At 42.6% G+C, this 22,696-nt stretch overlaps 1 protein-coding gene across 15 annotated transcripts in view; it reads right to left on the reverse strand.

The window, feature by feature from the left end:
* The window catches only part of cadpsa (Ca2+-dependent activator protein for secretion a), a 157,792-nt gene that overhangs the window by 11,520 nt on the left and 123,576 nt on the right, over positions 1–22,696 (reverse strand). For all 15 annotated transcript variants that reach the window (XM_078283468.1, XM_078283472.1, XM_078283463.1 and 12 more), the window contains 5 exons: positions 21,325–21,472; positions 17,196–17,270; positions 16,898–16,981; positions 15,936–15,968; positions 14,041–14,148 (listed from right to left, as the gene is read on the reverse strand). In XM_078283468.1, the coding sequence (XP_078139594.1) occupies positions 14,041–14,148; positions 15,936–15,968; positions 16,898–16,981; positions 17,196–17,270; positions 21,325–21,472 (448 nt within the window). The remainder of the gene's footprint in view (positions 1–14,040; positions 14,149–15,935; positions 15,969–16,897; positions 16,982–17,195; positions 17,271–21,324; positions 21,473–22,696) is intronic.

Genomic DNA, 22,696 nt, shown 5'->3' on the forward strand with positions numbered 1-22,696 from the left:
TGTTGATGTCCCTGATTGTGTTTGCCTGTAGTCAACCAAATTAGCTTGCATGCTCAGAGAGTAGCGGACTGGTAAACCGCCCTATTAGCATGCTAATGGCTTTGGATCTACAGTAGAACCTCACTAATCCCAACTCCTTGCGAACGGAGGCGGCTGAAGCAGCAACAGACTGAAGTACATGGATGTACCTGGGCAAACTGTGCATTCATGTGATGTTGGGAATATCAGATATACAACTTTCCCACCAGGAAGTACCACTTGAACATCCCCTCGAGTCGGGCACTGAGTTGCGAAATCGGGACTAGATGGTACATATGTTGTGACACAGCTGACTTAGCCAACATAGCTGACATCACGCAATTGAATAGTAGCCTAGATAACTGCCCAATTAAAACTTGATGAACTCCTTCCTGCCTCATTCTCATCAGCAGGGTTGTACTACATGAGTCCAGTCTCGAACGTTTTTTGGACGTCTTGGACTCGTTTCAGTCTCAGTCCTGTTTTGACTCAGTCGTGGTCGACTTGCTTGACTTTTTCACACCTATTTAAAAATATAAAAAATGGGTAACTTTATCAATGTTTAGTTTCTCCCCAGCTGGATGTTGAAGGGTACGGTACAGAGTTCCTATAAATAGATCTACATCTCTGTTCATCCTGTTCATCCAAGAAACGCATATACGGAAAGACACCATTTACCACCAAGTATACCATTTTTTTGCCTATTTTGGTCTTGGTCTTGAATAGCACTCGATTTGCTTCGGTCTCTGTCTTGACTTGTCTCGACTGCCTTTAGACCTGGTCTTGACACAAACTCGACTGGACATGCTCTTGGAATTGACTCGGAATCGACTAAGGTGGTCTTGACTCCAGCACTGCTCAAAGGTACGGGTAACAAAGTTCAAGTGCTGTCAAACGCCTTCATTTACAGTTCAAATAATTACACGTGTAAATAAATGTAAAAAATCAAATCAGAATTTTTGGATTGCCGCTAGGGATGTCAATGGTTAACCATTAATCGGTAAACCATTGACTTTGTCGCTAGACTTAGTGACTTTTCAGACCCCCCCGGCAACTTTACTTCTCAAAAGCGACTAGCGACAATTCTGGCGACTTTTTCTGACCATGGGAAGCAATGTTAAAGTGTTGAATCTCAAAGCATTTGGCAATAAATTGGTACGGCTGATGCCGGTTTTCTCTACTTGCTTGTCTAATCCAGAGAGGTCTGATGCGCTTCCCAGACACTACCAGCGTACGCCGAAACTGGCCCGGGTGGGCGGAGTCAGCACTTAATATTAAAGCGGGCTACGCCACGGCGTGCATAACAAGTGCAGATATTTATATGCAAATTACAGCAAATGGACAGCGCTTTGAAATGCGGCGCCAAAGCTCATCTATCTACTAAAGCAAGGAATCTCTGTCTGTCTGTGAGTCTGAGTGAGTGTGTGAGTTCTTCGCATATCTCGAGAACCATTCGTCCGATCTACTTCACACTTGGCGGGTGTATTCCTGGGGATCAAGGACGTGCAGTGTCGGATTTGGTGCAATTTGGACACGCGACACGTTCAATATTAATAAACTTTGAATAAACAAGCGAACAGCGCTCTGTGTAGCAGCGGGGCGAACGGGCACTGCACTAGTTGAGTCAATGGCGCGCCGGACTAAAAGGAAAGCGCCACTTTCTTGTATTTCACGTCATTTTGCGTTTTTTCTTAAAAATTAACCGGTTAGTTACCGGTTAATGGGTGTCGGCCTATCGAAAGCAAAATTAACCGAAACTGACATCCCTAATTGCCACACATTTTTACTAGTCATGACGATTCAACTGACCACTTGGTGTGAATGTCTGAGCTTCTACTCTCTACGCAGAAGAGATTAGAAGTCTGTGTGTATTGTCATTGCTACACTAAGGCCATGTATGTAAGCTGTGTGTGTGTGTGTGTGTGTGTGTGTGTGTGTGTGCGCGTCCTGCTGAGACCCAGCTGTGTCTGCAATTAGCAGGAGGCATGGAATGATGATTGTTGCCGCGGCGACACTAATGCCAAGCGACAGGCTTCCTTGTGAAGGAGAAGGAAGGCCGCCGAGTGCCATAAAACAACTCTACTTTTCCGTTTTCACCAGCACACACACACACACACACACACACACACAAACACACAAAAATACACGCTTACACTGTTACACACACAGACCCCCTCTGCTACATATGCACATGCACGAATACATACACGCAAACACACATGCTTGCATATCCCATATATGCACATGCACACACGCACACACACAGACACACAATGATACAAATAAGGAAACAAAACCATCCTCCACCCCCCACCCCCCAACCAACCCCAGCCCAGGCGCAACTCGGGGCAGCTAAATTAGACGCCCTTTGGGCAATTGGGGGGTGCTGGGTGTGTGTGTGTGTGTGTGTGGGGGGGGGGGGGGGTCTTTAAATCTGACTGCAAGACATTATGCACTTACGACAAAGAGCCTGTCTAATCCTACCTGCTCTGCTTTTCAGAGCCCACCGCTGGCCTATTCTAGTGCTCCTCACCGGCTCAGCGGAGAGGGGCCACTGATGACGACACTCAATTACCATAGTAACTCACACTGGTAGGTTGACCCCCCCCCCCGCCCCCCCCCCCCCCCACCAAACCCAACACCAACACCACCAGAAGACTCCCCTCCCTTCTAAACTCCTTGCTCACCTTGTCACCCAACAGCGGGACTTAAGCTGACCCTGAGGAAAAAGGGCTTTTCACAAGAGGCTGATGGTGCTCAGTGTCTTGTACTGGATGTTGTCATCCTCTGAGTCTCTCTCTCTCTCTCTCTCTCTCTCTCTCTCCCTCCCTCTGCTGTCTTTTCTTCTCATCGAGGGCAAGTTGGGGGTGGAGGAGGGAGCACAGGGCTGTGAATGTGTAACTGAAATAAAGTTTCAGGCTCAGCGAGCTCGCGGGGATTCAAACTGTTCCGATTGTGCCGCCGACACAAAGGCGGGCTACGGCCGACCCATTGACCACGGCCTTGAGCACAGCCGGGACGGACAAGGAAACGGGCTCAGTGGGTAACGCAACTGCTAGGGCATTCGTCAGACAGCTGGTTAGGAAGGGCCGCTGAGGAACGGGCCGGCCATCAACCTTTAGTGTAGCGTCACAGGAACAAGGTAAATATTTATGTCGGGTCCGAGTTTCTTTTCAGGCCGGCAATCTGGGTCTCTTACAAAACGCCCGTCTCCTTCCACTCGCAAGTGTCAGTTCAACGGACAAGAGAGTCTAAATAAGGAGCAACTTTATTATAGGGTTTTGGGGGAAGGGGTGGGTGTATACGTGGGGGTTGCGGGGCACGGGGAGGAGGGGGGGGGGGGGGGGGGGGGCGTGTTGTGAGGAACTAAACAGTTGGAATTACGGTCAGCGACCAGTCATTGAGTAAACACACAAAGAGCGACAGAAAAGCTCTGCGGTGGAAAAAAAAAAAAAAAAAAGCCGCCAGCTCCGGGCCCTGAGAAAAGTGAGCCATTCTGCTCACAAAGAGCCGCTTAGGGGTGGATTGAGGGAAGGAAAAAGAGGGCTAAAACACTTGTGGGCTCGGGGGAACTCTATAGGGGGAGCGAAAATGGAATAAGCCAGCAAGCACTTGAGGGTCCCGCCGAGCACCTGAATGGGATGGAGGGGCGGAGGGCCGGAGGGGGGTCTGGGGAAGGTGAATGGGCTGCTTTTTGGGTCCAATTTGTCTCTTTTCACCCCGCTCGCCCTGCCCCGGCTCTGACAGATGTACAAAGAGGGAGCGGCGCTGGGCCACTCATCCATATACACCCGTGAGCAGCTGTCACTTTTGTCAGACAAGTTAATCAAACAAATGCCACCGTACCTCCCTTTTTACCAGGCGGAGGGAAAGAGGGATGGAAGGGGGTTTGTAAAGGGAAGGGGGTGATAGAGACCAGAGAGATGACATGTGTGTCCCCGATCAATTCGCCCTGCCGGCCTCGTCAATAAACAGTGGAACCTGACAAAGGGGAAGTCTCCATTAAACTTCTATTTCCCTCCTCTCGGGATGATCACGGCTTTAGTGTCCTTAGCCGGTTCCTCCCAGCAACACAGCCTTTGGGAATGCTCATAGAGGATTTAGCCCCGAAGAAACGAAGCAGGGAAACAAAATGCTCTCTCTCAGTAATTATTAAGGACTCTAAGCTGCTTACAGACTTCATTAAACGGAAGTGAAACCTTTTCAGAGCTTGTTTTGAACAGTCACACAGTCAATCGTACCTATCCCGCTCGGTTGGCCTTTTTTGTTTTTATTATCGTGACCTACAACTATTATTTTCCTCCCTATTGGTTGTGTAATCCGTTTACAGTTGCTTTACTTCAACCTAAAGAGATTACTCGCTGGCATGAAAAACAAGAAGAGGACACTGATGCAGTGTTTCACTCATATTGGCGTGGATGTTGGGTGAAATGCATCTGGTCGTCGTCTTTCGAAGCGGCAAACTGATCTGGATGGGCCGATCCCAGGCAGCGAAACAATTTGGAGAGAAATTGCAGTTGCAAAATGAGCCGTTAACCAAAATGTTTGTCTTTTTGCTGATATAATTAAAAGGAATGGGTATCAAAAAGAAACAAAAGTCTCGGGAACACGCAAAAATGAAATGAGAAAACACCGTAGGTACACACATAATCACAAAATGTCTATTTTAAGAAAAGTTCCTAAACTGAAGCTAAAATAAATTCCTATCCTTTTCCTATTTTTCCAGTCATACATTTTTATTTTAATACATTCTAGTGGTGAAATTGTTGGTTGTGTCGTGTTTGGTACCCACCACTTGCTCCATTCCTATTTTTTCTTTGCTGTATCCTATTATTTGTGATTGAAACAACCCAATTTCATCGAATCTACGTTCAATTTCTGTCCTTTCATTTCCAATACATACTATTGAATCACAATTTTACACGGTGAAGCTTCATCAAAAACCACGTAGTCGCACATCTATCATCTTCCCTCATTCTACAGGACTCATTTGAACGGAGCGAGGCGTCTCGTCGCTGAAGCTGAGGGAGTTAAGTTTGCGTGCCGCACGAGCTCAGAGTTGATTAAACTGTTCACTTGGCGCGGCGGTGGGGCTGGCGGTTCGTGACCGGAGCCGGCAAAGTGGTAAAGCGCAACCCCCCCCCCCCCGGACAGCCAAGTGGTATGACAGGTCGCTCCGTCGGCCCGCTAGTCCGGTGGCATTCTCCGTCACCACTGCGTCCCCCCCTCCATCCAAACCCCACCCCACCCCACCCTACCCCGCCGACCCACTGCGACTTGACCAAAGTACGCCAGCGGCAACAACAATCTCAATCCCCCAATCTCCAGCTCAATCCGACCCGTTGCCCTCCCTCCGCCCTGCCAGCCGTCCCGCGGTTGGTAAGCGGAGCCGAGCGGAGGCCGGGAGGAGCAGCAGCAGCAGCAGCAGCAGCGGTAGCGGTGGCGATTAAAACCGCTTTAACTTTCGTCACACACAAGAAGTGCAATCTCGTCCGCGGCTTGCGAATCTGATAACTACCCAAGGTCAACGGAAATACTTCAAATCAATCAATGAGCCGCGCTCCTAATCCCCCCCCCCAACCAGGCGAAGGCAGATTAAGTGTATAATTGACCCGTGTAATCCCTGTATCTGCAACCCCAGCCCCAGGAGGGTGGGGTGGGGGTCAAGGGGGGTGGGGGCAGCTCCAAGACTCATGGGCACCACACCAGTATCCTCCTCCTCTTCCTCCTCCTCCTCCTCCTCTTCCTCTCTGTGCTCCCCTTTCCCCCCGCTTTCTCTCAACCTGGCCGCCTGGCACTGTTGCTTGCGGGCGGGTGGGTGGGGGGTGTTATGGGGCAGGGAGGAGGCCACGGCGTATCAGTGCCGGGCTGGATTTGGCTCAGGCTAAAGAAATGGCTTTTTTTTTTTTTTAATCAATGATCCCCAGGCTGGCCCCGCGCTAAGTCCGTCAGCTCCCCCAGTATCTGTCTGCATTTAAGCACATCTGTTTTAATCCAAGCCTCTTCAGCCGCTCTTTCAAGAACCCAACCAGGCAGGACGGGGGGGTGGGGGAACCAAATTAATTTTTCCCTATTCCCGTCACACACACACACACAAACACAAACTGATTCCCCCCAGCCCCCGGTCCCCTAACAAGCTGTCAAACGAGGAGTTTCGTCTCATTTTTTGAACACGTTCGCCCCCCCCCCCCCCCCCCGAGGCGGCCGCAGGTCAGAAAAATAAAAAACAACTTCGCAGCACATCGCAAAAGCCATCTGTACTTCTGGGCTTTCCGTGTAAGATTAATCATTACTGTTGAATAATGCCACACACCTACACACACACACACACACCTGTCTCCGCTGCAATTTTCACAACACCAGAAAAGATAATATTAAAGAGATGCCGTGATTGGATTGGTCAGGATTGCGCCGAGTATAAATGGCATGAAGTAAATCCGATTTAAACTCGCAAAAAACAACGCCTTTTGCGCTTATGGAGAAACAACTGCCACACTGAGCCGTTTGTTCAGAGAAACGGGTCAAATATCAATTAAAAATGTCTTGTTCCGACAAGCCCCCCTACCCGCCAATCTGTGGGTATTAGCCCTTCTTAATATGTCTCAAATCATAATTTGTTCCTTGAGACGCTGTTGTTTGTTTAACATTATCAATATTAGACCACATATGGGCCTGTCTGGTGTCACTCTAGACGTCAAATCCTAAGTGTTGACACATATTTAGAAATGAAGGGGCCATAGTGCCGTAATCTTCTTATTGTGGCTGATATGAGAAGGCAGCTCTTGGGGAAAAATCCATGTCATAACCCCAATTAAAATGAGACGTTGTGTCCCAAAGCCAAACACATACAAAACTACTTTGAGGAACATGCAAAGTGTCTCCATGGACTTTGGATGGACCTAGTCCTTGGACCGTTAACCTTCAGCTTTATTAAGCAGGGTCACACTCATCTCCTTTCTATTCTATTCTATTCTATTCTATTCTATTCTATTCTATTTAAATGGCTGTAACCAAGCCTGAACGTGTGACGAATTAACACGGGTCACGAAGAGCTGAAAAGAGAGAAAAGGTTTGCTGGTCATCTTCAGATGTGTGAAATGGGACATGTCAGAGGACGTGATGCGTTGATGTGATTTGAAGTGTAATCTCTTTACAATCAACCATCATGGGATTTGTATGGAGTTCTTCAATTCCACATTATGGCCCATTGAAAGATTTTAAGACTTTAATCTTGTCACCCGACATTAAAAAATGTGTTACGACAGGTCACCATACATCAGAAAATGCATTTCTGGTCTAATCATGTGGTAAAGAGATTTTATATGACAATTGTTTTCCAAGCACTTTGTTAATAATTACACTTTTCGCATTGAAAGTGGAATTTTTTCAGTGCTTACTATCCAAAACCATGTCTAAAACTGTTATTTCTGTTGGAATGTCATTTTGGGAAGTAGACTGAGGAGGACTTTAGCCAAATAAATCGATATTTCTGTGTAACAAGCTGTCCCATTGTCAGCGTGTATGGGACACAGGTTGTAATCCCTGTGAGGCGAAAAGGACAAAACAGATAAATAAATGAAGTCACTGGCCCACCAGGGGAGGGGAGGGAGAACCTAACAAAGCAAAGATTAGGGGGAGTCAATCCTGACCTTGTTTTAAAGGGATGCACCCCCCCGCAACACACACACACACACACACACACACACACACACACACACACACACACACACACACACGCCTCTCCTCTTAAGGGGAATCTGCTTTGGTGGCCTGTAACACTCTAAATGTGGGGGTTCCTGAACAACATTTGCTGTAATTTACCTTCTCTGGTGTTTCTACCAGTTGAGAAGTTTGTTTGCACATGTGCTTGTTAGAATGCTGATCTGCACGACTTCATATATAAGACTTTGTTCCCAAACTGGGGTCCGGGGACCTCCAGGGGTCCCAGCAAAAAAGGGAATACTTTAATTTCACTTTTATTCCTCTCACTAGTTATTATAGATTACACTATACTAATCAGTTGGGCTGTATAATTCTATGTCAAGTCATATCTAACAAGGAAAATGGGGACTTCATATCAAAATCATATCAAATTGAGGGTCCTTGATAGGAAAAACCTTTGGGAACCCCTGATCTGTGGTTCATTTGTCAGTTGGCAACCAATGTAAAACTGCAGCAAAGTAGCAGTTCTGGTCTGACATATTCACAAAACGTATAGATGAGAAGACCACAAGAGATACTCTTACATTCATAAACATTTATCAGCCCATAATTTTAGTGTGCGATCACAGATGCGGTTGGGTTTCTTTGGTCCAAACCACAGCAGACAATTTGACTTTGGTTTGTTTAGGTTCACACTGTCCAATTACAAAGGAACCACGACTTGTAAACAAAAGTCACATGATTATCAGATGTGAACATCCGTCTCCTTATATACCCATAACCCCTTGCATTTTGGGGCTGTTTTCCTTTAGTTGGTTGGATTAACAAACCGCACTGCAGTTCTCTTGTTAGAGGACTGAGACTCACATTTTCAGGGGTCTCGGTGTATTTGGTGCCACCTGAGTTCGAATGGCATCGCTCTCACCTGGCCAAACGAACCAAACTAAAGGAGGAAACGCTCCAGAATTCAAACATACTGCTCCATACATGCTTGGTGTGAACGTATGCTGTTGGGTGAGGGGTGGGGTGGCGTCAGGGAGTGTGCAGAGGGGAGTAGAGAGTGTGTCTTCCCAGGAGAACGGCCCTGATAGGAGATGCACACAGCAAGATTATTTGATACAAAATCCTACAGCCAGCGAACGTGCTAAAACAAACTCCACATGCGAGATAAGTTCACTTTGGAAACTGACAGAATGGCAATGCAGAAAAGACGAGGAAAGAAACCAGGAAAGCAAGAATGGCAAACACTACAAGTGTAAAATAGTTGAAAAATGCTTACTAAATCACTGGTCCTCAACCAGGTGCCACGTGCTGGGATCAATCCAAGTATTTTTTGTGAATTATGATGTATCCAATTAGAAAAGATGAATAGCAAAATTCGATAAAATTTCACCACTGTGGTTGTATGACCATTAATTGGTACATTAAAATGTCACACATGTTGTTTCTAACATGTATAAGACTCCATCATGGCTGTACAACCATTAGAATATTACAGTTAGTTAGTACATTAGAATATCATACATGTTGTTTCTAACATGTATAAGACTCCATTGTGGTTGTATGACCATTAGTTGGGACATTAGAATAGCATCAAGCGCACTTCTTTGTTTTGGTCTTCAGAAAGCATGAAATATACCAACATTAGCTGACACTAAAGAACAATAACAACCATACTAATAAATTCTTTAAAGAATTTAAAGAACTCTTACTGCATCTAATTCACATTTTATTCATTTTATTTTTTGTGACATTTCAAAAGTTTTCTGTAAAATTAACTTGACAGTTGGACAAAAATGTAGCCATCAAGGCCCAAGAGTCTGCAGGTCTTCATTCCAACGACGGCGCCTCTACAGCATCAACACACATTCCACCAGCGGAGGAGGCCATCAGTGAAATGAGCTGCTATAATGTTCGGTTGGGAATGAAAACCAGCAGACTCTCAGCCCTCCGTGGCGCGTGGCTGAGAACGACTGCGCTAAATGAAACGATCAGAACAAATGGCACATGCGAAAGAAACACGAAAACAAAAAACAAACCGCTGTGCTTTATGCTTAGAGTCAACTACTAATCTTCCATCCGGGAGCCTTAGCCGGATAAAGAGACAACAAGAGAGAGAAAGAAAGAGAGAAAAAAGAGGGGGGGGGGGGGCGGTGACAAGAAAAGCACAACAGAGCAGAGTTGCAGAGAGCAGACACCTTCGTCGGCCTCGGTGACGCCGCGGGGAGAACAGATAGGGAATGACAACGAGGAGAGAGAGAGGCCCGGGTGGCAGAAATGCTCTTCTGGATGGGAAGGAGAGGATACATGGCAAAGCAGCGGGTCAAAGAAGCAGCGAGAAACACCAAACGATCCAGCGGTGGACACTCCTCTGTCGCCCCGCGTCAGGGCAGGCCGAGAGGGAGAGGACAGGAGACGGGTCGCACCTCCGGGCTCTGACAGACACGGCGGCGCGGACGGATAGATGCGGCCGCATGCAACGCCTCCGCCGTTAGGCCTGCAGAGGGCTCAGTCACAAAACACGCACGAAGAAGACGGAGGAGAAGAAGTGACAGTTGGTAAGGCCGATTGCAGAGGATTACACAACCTGGATCCGGTCCCTGGCTAGGCTTGAAGTCAGTGTTCTCTGCTCTCTGCCTCTCTCCATGTCTTAGTTTTCTCTCTCTATCCCTTAATTAAGCCTTCATTACAATGATCGTTAGGTAAAAGGCCCTCCTGGTGTGGATCGGTATCTCCTTAAAGAAAGATTTACAAGAGCCAAGCCCTCATTTTCAGCTTCACATCCAAAATGATCTAAAGAATGTTCCAAAAGTGCGCACAAAGATGAAAAAGCCACAGTTCAAACTATTGGTTAATATCCTTATAAATAGTATATCGGCCAATCAGTGTTGTACACCTCAGATATGATGATGAATATGATTGACTTTGATTGATTACATACAGAATGTATTGTAGAATTGATCAATACTATACTGGTTGTCTATGGGAAGCCCTTAACCTGAATTTGTTCTAATGAGACATTTTGATCAGATATATTTATTAGTAGTAGTAGTAGTATTAGTAGTATTAGTGGTAGTAGTAGTAGTAGTAGTAGTAGTAGTAGTAGTAGTAGTAGTAGTAATAGTAGTAGAAGTAGCAGTAGCAGTAATAGTATTATCCTGGGTTTCAGTGGAGAGTTTTAGTGTCTCATGGTCTAAATGCTGTCAGGCCTTTCCACCCTGACAAGAATACAATTCTGAGGAAAACACTGAATACTTAGCATGAAGATGGTCAAATTGAAAGATACTGAAATTTGCACAATATACGTATCAGCTATCAGCAGCTTCAACCAAAAAACTATGGGTATCGGCTAGGGATGGGACGATATATCGTGTATGATTTGGATGTTTCAAAGCAATTTCATTTTGACAAAGTCATATTTTTAAAGGTTAATTAGTAGTTTAATTTGTTTCAGTGTGAAATGGTTAGTCTTTTTCAGAGCCTGCCTGTCTTTAAGCTCAAAGGAGGTAAACAGGAAAAGAAATCATCTTTTCTCCAACTTCATAACACTCCCCCTCACAAATCCAACATACACCCGGAACGACTCACACAAAATGCATAAATGATGAGAGCTGAATAATAAGACAATATTCCACCCCAAAAGGAAATCACCTTGTCGTCAAATTGGCCTCTGTGATCTTTAATGCGCTGATCTTGCCATTTCACTGACCTCTGGGTAACCCACAACTCTCTAACCTTTGGCCTTGGGAATTTTAATGCCCCTTTTAAAATCAGTTCATGCGGGGGGGACAGCAACGCTCGTGTGTCCTGAAAACGAAAATCTGTACAGGCTACAGGGTGGGGAGTGGGGGGGTTGTAAATGTGGTGCTAAGCCATCTTTACAAAGAGATCTTTTGTGCCCCTTTTCAATTGATTAACTCTTGTTTGCCGACTCAGAAAGAGAGAACACTGCTTATGATAATCCCTCTTCAAGATCGGCACACATTTCCAAGCAAACACGACGAGACAAAAGACCATAAAACAGCAGCTTTCAGCAGAGAAGCAGATACCCAGCGTGAAGGGATGGATCCGCAGACAGCTGTGGCAAGGAGAGAAGAGCTCAGAGAGAAGCTGAGAAGATGCGACTTATCCCACTGCAGCGATTGTTTTATCACATTTTGGGGAGCGACCCTCCAAGTTTGACTTAACAGGAGGCTCAGCAGCGGGGCTTCGTGATTTAGCGATTGTTTCCCTTTTAATAGTGGAAGCGAATAATCTGATGAGGCTGTCTTGCGAGTTGATCACAGCTCAAGTTGATCACAGTTTGTCAGCGGTGGAGGAGAAGAGTGTTAGGTGTGTCGATACAGTCATAGCTTCGCAAAATGTTATGCTTATTTTGGTAATTTATAAAAAAAAAAAATTAAAAATATGTGATAACTTGCTGTCACTTACTTGCCACTAAATTTTATTTACAATAGTCTGTGACTTTAATGTGCCATCCTTGACAATCATTTAGATGCACTGCACATCGGTGCTTTGCATTTTTATATTTTGTCAAACGAAATGAAATGAAGTGACACGAAAACAAAAAACAGACTAAAAAACAGTAGGAATCTGCCTGAGAAGTTTGCAAATGTCATCACTAGCTATAAGATAGGAAAGAGCTACAGGAGGATCTATTGGCCTCAGTAGCTGCAAGGTGCATTAAGTAATCTGTCTCTTATCGACCTCACAACTTACAGTCACATTGTCACAGTAGAGAGGAGTAAGATAGTTAATTAGAGCAGAAATCCAACAGTGAGGAGGTAATATATCACAATGCTACCTGTCAGTACTGGAATGATAATACTGCTTTGTCATTTGCTTTTTTTGTCTTGAGAATGAAATGCCTTGTGATGCCGCTCCAAAACAGGAGGTGAGTTATGAAAGTGAGAAATCTCAGCACCTGACCAAGTAATGGCAATCAATCAGCAGCCCTAAACTGGCCATGTGTTCATTCCAGAGATGATTTGATGGTTTGATTTTGATTTCCCTGGTTTTATTATGTGTTTGATTGTTTACCTTACTGTTTTTTTTTTATTTATTCTATGTACATTCTGTTACTATGTTTTAGTCACTTTTTATTCTTGATATGTCATCATTTTATAAAGTCTACTGAGACAACTCTGTGACATTGTACTTAAATATATACTGTATATATGTACTATAAACTTGAACCTGAACCCCTTGCAGATATATTATGGTCATTTTGTGTTATGAGGCGGTAAAATCTTATTTATTGCACCTTTAAAGAAAGTTTTGTTCAAGGCATTCTTAATTTGGTGTTCGTAACTTTCATACACGCAGTACAGTGACTGGCTTGACGAGTGATTGTATCAAAAAGGCAACACCGCCAATTGAAATGGTTGGAGGGGAAAGCAAAGCCACGTATCACACTGTGACCAACTCGCAAGATCATCTGGCTCACAAGCCTCGAAAGCAATTAGTTGTCTGAAAAGTAAAGTCGTAGACTATCTTGCACTTCATTCAGATTAACGCAAACAGATCAATTGAAGGAATTTCAGTCAGTTATGAAATCTGGTCTACATACCGCAGTTTTGGGCAGAAACAGCTAAGAAAATGATATGAATGTAGTCGTTTGACTTTGGCCCACAGTACACCATATTGATAAGCTTAAAGCAATATTCCACTTAGTTTTAACATGGGGGTTATTTGGCACTTGACCGCCATGAAAACCAGAATATAAACTAATCACCAAGATCAGATGCAGCTGGACGAGTTTGTAGCATTCAGATTTCTTCCCATTCATTTGAATGAGGCCTGAAAATAGCCTGAAAACTTAAATTTAACATGTTGGTGAACAGATTCAACAACAGATCCTGCTGCTGTGATTTTCACTTGACTGTGGGTCCAACGCTTTAGAACATAATTTCGCCAAATAGCATTTTTATTGATAGAAGAGAACATAGTCGAGGGATACCATTTAGGAGAGATAGTTCCTGTTTGGGAGACTGGATCTACTTTTATTTTTAAATACTAATTTTAGTGTAAACCAAGAATAGAAATGCAAAATGACGACGGACCCAGGACTGCTTTGTTGTCTTAAAAGCAGGATCTGTTGTTGAATCTGTTCACCAACGTGTTAAATGTCAGTTTTCAGGCCTCATTCAAATGAATGGTAAGTTAAAATCTGAACACTACAAACTCGTCCAGCTGCATCTGATCTTGGTGATTAGTTTCTATTCTGGTTTTCATGGCGGTCAAGCGCTGAATAACCCCCATGTTAAAACTAAGTGGAATATTGCTTTAACTTGGGCTATAATTTTTTCCTCATCGCTGAGCCTCCCTTTCATGGAGGAGGAGGCACCATGGCTTACTTACATCAAATAATCTCTCTATGTACACCTCCTCATTGACCTTCTCCCTCAGCATGTCCTGGGAGTGGCGAACAAACGTCACATAACCATCAGCCACGTCCATCCCAGGCTTCTGCAAGACACAGGAGAGAGAGAGAGAAGTGAGGAACAAAAGAGAGAGAGAAGAGTTAATTCAAGGAACAGGAAAACTATTTCCCTTTCATCCTATCAGAATGAAGCTTTACATGTTGAATATGGACATAAATACAAACACTTAACACTCTTTGTACTATGACTTTTATTATTTTTCCATTAACATATGCACTAAAAAGTGCACATTTACATATCAGTTATAACACTTTTTTCATAGTGGATGAGGCTATTTTTGCATTTTATTCTGATTAATAACTAAATTGCTGGGAATTTGTAAAAAAGGGATTTGTAAAATAATGTTTTTTTGCTTAATTATTTAAAAAATACTACAGTGTGTACATGGGAAACATGTCTGATTTTTTGCCATTTTTTACCCCATACCAGACATTAAAATAGCCTCTGAAAAAGAAGCAGTATGTCATATTTTGACAAACCTATTTTTAGCTAATGTTATGCTTGGTGTACTTGGTATAAAACATGTAAACTATTTATTTATAGTTGTTTTTGATGACTGATTTGTAACTACAGTAGTTAAAAAATTGACCAATCCAGCCAAAATCACCATTTTCACCTGTGGTTAGAGATACATTAGGTCAGTAAGAAACTGTAGCCACTGACAGGAATTTAATTCAGTGCACTGATCTACAAAGCAAACAGGCTTTGCAACATAAGCCGTCCTTCATAACAAGGGTATTTTACACTTCCATGCAAGTCAGTTACATGAACATTCAAAACAAGATGCGTTTCCAAAATTGTCAGTTATATCATTTGCAGAAAAGAGAGGTTTGCGGTCCCCATCTCCCAAGAGGTGTTTCATTTGCAAGGGTATGCAGACTTGAGGCTATGGGGCAATCGTTTTCAGTCGTCTTTCTGTCGGAGAGATTTACGCTTGGCCGGGAACCAAGCCTCACAGTCTGGGCATGTGCAAAGTGAACAGGGGTGTTGGAGCCACGCGCTTGGTTTTGGGGGGGAGAGCAGATTGTTAGGAGGCCTGCCATTTTGACATGTAAAATATTCATTGAGGACAATACATTTGCAAATAACACCTTATTTCTCTCTCTTGCCCTCCTTACATCACATGCCATCTTCATGATAAAATACCTCGCTCTTTGAACCTTTTGGTCCACTCTTGACTCTCCATCTCTGCTTCTCTCCTGACTTGTATTTTTCATTTCTGGTTTCCCTACAGTAGCCTGCAGACAAGGTCAGACAAAGCCCTCGTCGCTAACCGCTACTAACCGAACTTAGTTAACACATCTACTGTGACGCTCCCAATGTGCAAATGAGTGTTTTTTTCCCAATGAAACTCCAATTTTTGTACATTAAGGACACAATTAACGTCCTGGGCTAGAGACTGTGACCCCCTGCCAACATACGCAGTGCCTTGTCAGATTCACTGACAAGGCATTAATTTGAAAAGTGGCATGTTGGTAGGGCCGAAGTGTTGGCAGCGAAGTAGTCTAATGCAGATCCGAGGTGCTGTTTGATGCAATGTTTAACCCCACCCCCCACCCCGACGGCAGAGTGGGCTTGTGTCGTACAACATGGACTCACAATGTATACTGTGTGGAGAGCTAGGCATGGCATGACTGGCTGGCAGTATCTGGCCACATGCATATGAATGGACATTTGGGGTAGAAAATGAAAATGAATACCATCTGGATAATGATTCAACTGATGAAAGCGTGGTCAAATATTTGTGCGCTCACAAAACACACACACACACTCACACATAGGGCCACAGCGTAATAAGTAACTCTCACTTACAGGTACGTCCACGTACTTTGAGGCAGCTTTCACCTTGGAATAAAGGAGAGATTGGGTGAAAAAAAAAAGTAAGAGTTAGGGCTCCAGCTGCGGCTCCACTTTCCGGAACAAAAGCTGTATAGAGAGACTGTAGTGTAGCCGGAAGTTTATCGCCTGCTGAACTGGCAACAGTGACTCATGCGGTGCTCTAAAACTGTAAAAGTGCACTCACAAATTCAATAAGCTCTCTTTTGTTACGCTGCAGAAACCGACTGAGGTGTTAAGCTATTTGGTGCTAAGGAAGACTTCAAAAAAGAAGGTCAAATCATCTGAAAACTAACGTGAAAAAATGGTCTGAAATTAACTTAAATTAAAAAGGAGAGTGAATATGAATTTGCAATACGGCGTGGCTGAGCCGTCATTAAAATAAAACCATGAAATCTTGATGTTACAATGACTCAGTTTCTATATTAATAGACCTGCAAATTCATCTAATAGCAGTACTTTTATTTCTGCAGTGCAGTTGCTGAGAAACATCTAGCAAGAACATGGCAGCAACAACACTGCTAGCTAGCTAGTGTTGTAATTTACTTTTTTGGTGCACTCACTTTCCTTCAACCTGCCTCGTCTACTTCTACTGCAGTTAGTGATTAGTGACCGAGGCTATTGGGCTATTGGCTGTGCAAAATGGCGGCTCTTGCTCTTTTAGCATCAGTCCCTCAGAAGAAACATTTTCTGCTAGCAAACTCCATTGTAGCTGCTGGAAATATCTCTATGCAACGTCACGTTGTCTACGTTTGGCCAGTTATCCACAGGAATAAGAAAAATAAACCACCAAACAACAGAATGCAAGGAACATTGCCAATACCCGTTTTTTAACAATTAGTTAAAGTGTTTCAGGGTGGATTTTTCCTTTAACTATGAGGAAATCCAACATTCATATGTAGATAGTTGGCTGACGTATGTGTTTGTGCGTTACTTACTGTGAAAGATAGGAAGGATGAGAAGAGCGTGCCCTCGTCGTATCTGGAGAGCTTGGCTAGGACGCTCTCTAGAATGACCACAAACTGAGGAGAGATGGGAAGGAAGAGAGAAAGTAAAAGTGTATAATCAGCAAGATCAATCATTTCCATCCAATATAAGAGTGCATCTGTTGATCACCAGGTTCAGTTTTGCTACCAAATTGAACTTACTAAAGATAGCACAGTGCTTGAAGTCAATCAGTAAATGTCATTTCTAATAAATGTAAATATACTGTATGTATGCTGTGTAATGTTTTACCTTTGCTACCAGCAGGGTGATCATCTCCTTCACTGTCTCCTCGATGAGATTGTCAATTTGGGAGTGGTATTGTCTCTGGAAAGAAAGAAAAAAACATTTGTTACACTCATCCACACCTAGTAACTCCACATTAAAGGGGAACATTGGGCATTTTTTACTTATTTCACTTTTTAATACATTATTCTTTTGCTGTAGTACTGTGTCAAAATTTGCTTAAAAGTCCTCAAATAAATGACCTTCAATTAAGTAATTTGAGCTGTAATTTGCACAATTAAGCTGATCTGAACCATTTCTGCAGAAAATTACCTGGAAAACCTGCACAGTGACTTCTCTCATTTCTTGGCACTACAGCAGCTCAGTTCCCTGATTGTAATTATATGAATATTCCCTTAATAATATGTTAAAGGAAACTGTTAAGTTTCTCACTATGGAAGTGAGTTGCTTACGCGTTGAATATGCACACGTACTGTACGGCTGTACTGAACTACAGGCGTTCAAATAACATGAGAAGAGTTGAAAATGCCCTATGTTCCCCTTAAGGTGTTAGGGGGTTAAGGGGTTTGAAGTTAGAAGGGTTAATTTATTTGAAATTCCCAAGATTGCTTGGTATTTACACCAGTGGCTATCATAGCGTCAGTCTGGTAAAAGGGTTAAAGGTTAAAGGTGCTACATGTAGAATTTTAACGTCAATAAATCATGACCACCTTCATTTTGAGACATTTGTATAATTACAGTAAACAAGACCACTGCTGAGAAGACTGACAGCCTCTACACTGTATTTTACATTGTGTGCCACCGGGTCGGATTTGGAGGGAAATCTGCTGGATTGCTTTACAGCACAAAACAGGTGAAATCCCTTCCAACGTGTTTATCCTCTTCAGTCAAGCACAGGGAAAACAAATGCAGCCAGAGGTAGCAACATTCTCTTTGCAAGGGGAAACAACGGATGGGAAATGTGGTCTTCATTTTGAGAAATATAAGCACTAACAAAACCACTGACATGAAATAAAGATTAACAATTGTCACTACCATGGTCTCACAGTCATTATACCAAGGTACTGCAATTCATTTGACAATGACATGCTGATGATTAAAAATGCTACACATAGTACCTTTAAGTAGGGTTTGACCGATATGGGTTGCCATTACTGAAATACTGAACTTTGAAATACTGAACTTTTAGATTGAAATATTCATGCATACTTGTGTGGAATCTGATCGAAATGTCACATTAGAGTCAGTTGAGGTTAAGGGCTTTCCATAGACAACCAGTGCATCAACACTGACTGGACCATATCCCACTTTTTAAGAAAAGGCCATTATTGGCCCCATATATCGGTCTAACCCTAGTACTAAATATGTAAGGATTTCAGTAATATAAGTATCTAACGATTAGAGAGTTAGGAAAAAAGAGGTTAGGGTGTGAACAGGCAAACACATGGATGTTAGAACAACACATTACTCATTATTATAATTATTATTATAACGCACTAGTTCACTTTACCTTACATGACTGGATGCTTCTATACAATCTACCACAAAAAAATGGTACAAGCATAATAAGATCTACGGATAGATGTCCCAGATATTGCGTGTCAATATTGCCAAAACATGTTCCGTTTGTGCTTTGTTTTAGTTTTTGCACACTGAGAGCTGCACACTCTTGCTTCAATGCATCGTCTTTATAGTCTTTCTCATCTGAAATAATAATGTTTACGTATGTTACATGTATTTTTGCATTTATTTCCATGCAAATGTGTAATTCTAATATCTTCATGATAATCTTTTGCCATAATATGCAAGGTATAACCTACATAGTCTGTTATTTCAATTATGTCTATATTGTTCCACTGTTAATTATCCTTTGTACTTCTATTTGCCACAATATTGTTTGTTCCTTGTATAGTGTTTTCTTCATGCTAATTAATACCTGTGTCTTTTGAAATGTGTTCTATAATTGCACAAACAGGGAAGCGTTAATTACTACCAAGTGTGTTTGCCTATGAAAGAATAACTTCACGCCCAGATATTTACTGAGCTTGAAAAAGGCGCAAGCCGAAACGTCGGTGTTCGATAATTAAAGATGATGCATTGGAGCAAGAGTGTGCGGCTTTCATCTTTTTATTTTCATTACATCTTTAAAACCTTTACTGTGAATATGCCATTGCAGGACACAGCTATAAAGACACTATGAGCCAGACTGCTGCATCACTTTGACTTTAGCTCAGCGAGAGAGAGAGAGAGAGACAGAGAGAGAGAGAGAGAGAGAGAGAGAGAGAGAGAGAGAGAGAGGGAGGGAGAGAGGAGAGAGAGAGAGAGAGACTCTTGGGACTCTTGCCTCTTTTGGATTTCGTTGTTTTTAATCAGCGTGAGTTCTTACTGGTTTCTGTTTTTCATATTATTTTTGAACCCACACACCTGGGACAAATTATAGGAGCTGTCCTTACAGCGCAGACATCTCTCACTTCCTCTTCTCTAAATACATGTTGTTATTATCTAATGGGTAAAGTAGAGAACAGTAAAGGCCTTGCGTGATTCATTCTGCCTGGGGCATCTGAGTCAGTATTACTGTATTGAATCCTTTTGTTCAGGCTTGCAGCGCCAACAGAACAGTGAAGGATTTGGCGGTAATTAATTCAACTTCAGTAATTGGTATCAGTTTCGAGATTCCGCGAATATGAGATCTCTCACTTCTGCCCCATGTATATTCAATACTATCTACACATATGCTAATGAAATACAAAACAATTCAAGTGCAGGGAGACAGAGAGGGAAAACTGACAACTAATTATACATTTGGGAACTGGGGGTGAGATTTCAATTGAATTTTTAGCCACACTTACCCAGTCTCTAACAAACTTTCACAAGAGAGAGAGAGAGAGAGAGAGAGAGAGAGAGAGAAAAAAGCAAAGGAAAAAAGGGAAAGATAGAGGAGACACGGTAATGATAAAATGATGTGAATGCTACACAAGTGAGAGAGAAAGAAAGAAAGAAAGAAAGAAAGCTATATTCAAGTAGAAGCAAATAATCAAAATGTGAGACTTTGGCACCATCATCTGTGTTGATGTTCACAAAATGAATCATCAAAATACAGTATATTGAATAACTTGAATGCATGTGGGTGAGTATAAGCACTTCTGACTAGAGGTCAGTCATTGTTGAACAGAAATTGTATATACTATCAGATGTATATAAGGAAACATTTGTATGATATAATGGCAGGTAAAAAAAAAACAGAAAACAGTTAGCACCAATGACCTTGGTGATCTAATAATTTATCACATTGACCATATAATAATATCTTGGCAGTCCCTATGTCTATTCATTTATCACATTGACCAAATATTAAAATATTCTTCATGATACTTCAAGCCCACTTCTTTGTAGTTTTTTGCATTGAGCAATTTTTATGTACACCTCCTGGTACACGATGAAGTCAACACTTCAGATTTTCTGCTTTCTAGAAAGTAAAAAGGAATAAGATTTTAATATAAAAATACAAGAAAATAATTGTATTGTAATTTTTTGGTATAAATTGTCAAATAGGAGTATGGTATGTAGTTTGAATGAGCAAAAAAAAGGTTAATTTTTCATTGCAGTGCATCTTTAACATTTTTGACCATTGCACTCAGTGTCTGAAATTTACTTTTTGGTTTACTAAAAAAATTAACTGCCAATAATAATTTATAGTGACCAAAATAATAAATATAAATTTTTCATAGGAATATGTCACCCTATTGATTTTCAATGCTATTTCATGTGTAGAATTAGGTACTGTGTGAAACCTCCTTCCTGCAAATTCACTAAAAGGATAAGAGGTTTATGTAGAGCGGCGTAACAGGCAGCCAATCAGGAGCCTGTTTAATACAGACCCATTGTTTTGCTTTGATTTGATTGGCTCACAGTTAGAGGGAGTGTACGGTGGGCAGCAGGGACAAAGTTTGAGAACAGGCAAACATCAAAAACTGTATATAACAGAGGCGTTCAAAAGAAGTTCCCGGCCAATGTCAAAGACAAGTTCTACTGGCATTTGGTACTTGGCGGGTGGTAATTTTGGACCCTGGTTGCACTTACTGTTGCAGTCAACTGAGCACTTTTATTGTAATGTTAAGGAAAAGACGTGTCCTACCTCCTGACCCAGCTCCATGGCACACAGCTTGGCTGACTGGGCCTTGGCGTCCACCATTACATTGAACATGGTGCAGATAGACTGCGGCACGCGGAAGTCGGTGGCCCGGCTGCTCTTCTGAAGCTTGGCCTCGAAAGCTGCCCGCGTCCTTTAGAGAAGGACATGACAAGACAGGAGAGGAACATAGGTCTGGTAAAGTCTAAAGTAAAGTGTTTCTGTTGGGTCAGTTGCTGGATATGTCCATACCACAGAACTTCAATGGATAGAAAATGTATTCCTCTGTTTGCCTTGGTCATTTGACTAGTACAGCGTAAAATGTCGATTATGAGATTTTAGGGTTAGTTGCTATGATGACAATGCAAGTCTGGGCATTAAGGCCGTGAAGTGTGTCACTTGCTTTAGAACTGTGCAGATGTGTTGCACGAGTGCTTAGCAAACTGTCAAATCTCAACTGAAAGCTAACGTTAGCAAGAAGGTTAACGTAGCTTTATCAAAAATGTTACTTCTCTTGCTAGCTCTTCTAGTCAACATTAGCATGTTAGCAATTCATGGCAGCAAGGAGATGGAGAAGCTCCTTTTATACAGCTGCTAGCTCAACGGTTCACATAAAAATAGCCGCCGCTCCGACCATCCTGGAACGTTGATTTGAATGGGAATGACCGTTTTATCCATTCAAGTTCTGTGTTTTATACTATCAACTGTGTTCTGTTTGCCATGTTGTTGGTTTCTGATGAATGTGCATGTTAGTATACATATCAATAGTGTTGGGTATTTATACTTGTTACTTCCTTGGAACAGTAATTCACTTCCACTTGTTGCATTACATTTCCGTGACACCACCAAAATTGGTGACTGCATCCTGTCTTCCCTTTCTTTCTAAATATCAGGATGAGTCAGTTTCCTCTCTTGTGAATGTGTGAAACCAAACAGTGTTGACGTTCAATGGTCTCGTCGTCCTTTTACTGAATAAAGTCGAAGTAGTGGGAATACTTCCACCCAGAGAGAGTCAGCTTCTCTAATATGTCCTCATCTAAACAGCTCAGTGTGAGAGGACGATGCGTAATTATGAAGAAAATGAATCAGGGGATGGTGGTGGGATATAGTTTTTGGATAATTCAACTTCAATCAGATATTTAGAAAGGGTGACAAGTAGTAACAACTTATTTTTTGATGGGTAACTGATATAGTAAGTTGTAGCAATTTGTAACCATCGTCCTTTAAGTTTGTTAAATTGTGATTATAAGATCCTGGCTAAGATCCTGGCACTCCGTTTGGAGAAGGTGGTCCCATCCATAGTGCATCTAGACCAAGTAGGTTTCATCCCAGGTCGTCTGTCCTCGAATAATATGCGGAAGGTTTTCCAGATTATGCT

This window comes from Centroberyx gerrardi, chromosome 5, assembly GCF_048128805.1.
Source record: "Centroberyx gerrardi isolate f3 chromosome 5, fCenGer3.hap1.cur.20231027, whole genome shotgun sequence".
Lineage (NCBI taxonomy): Eukaryota > Metazoa > Chordata > Actinopteri > Beryciformes > Berycidae > Centroberyx > Centroberyx gerrardi.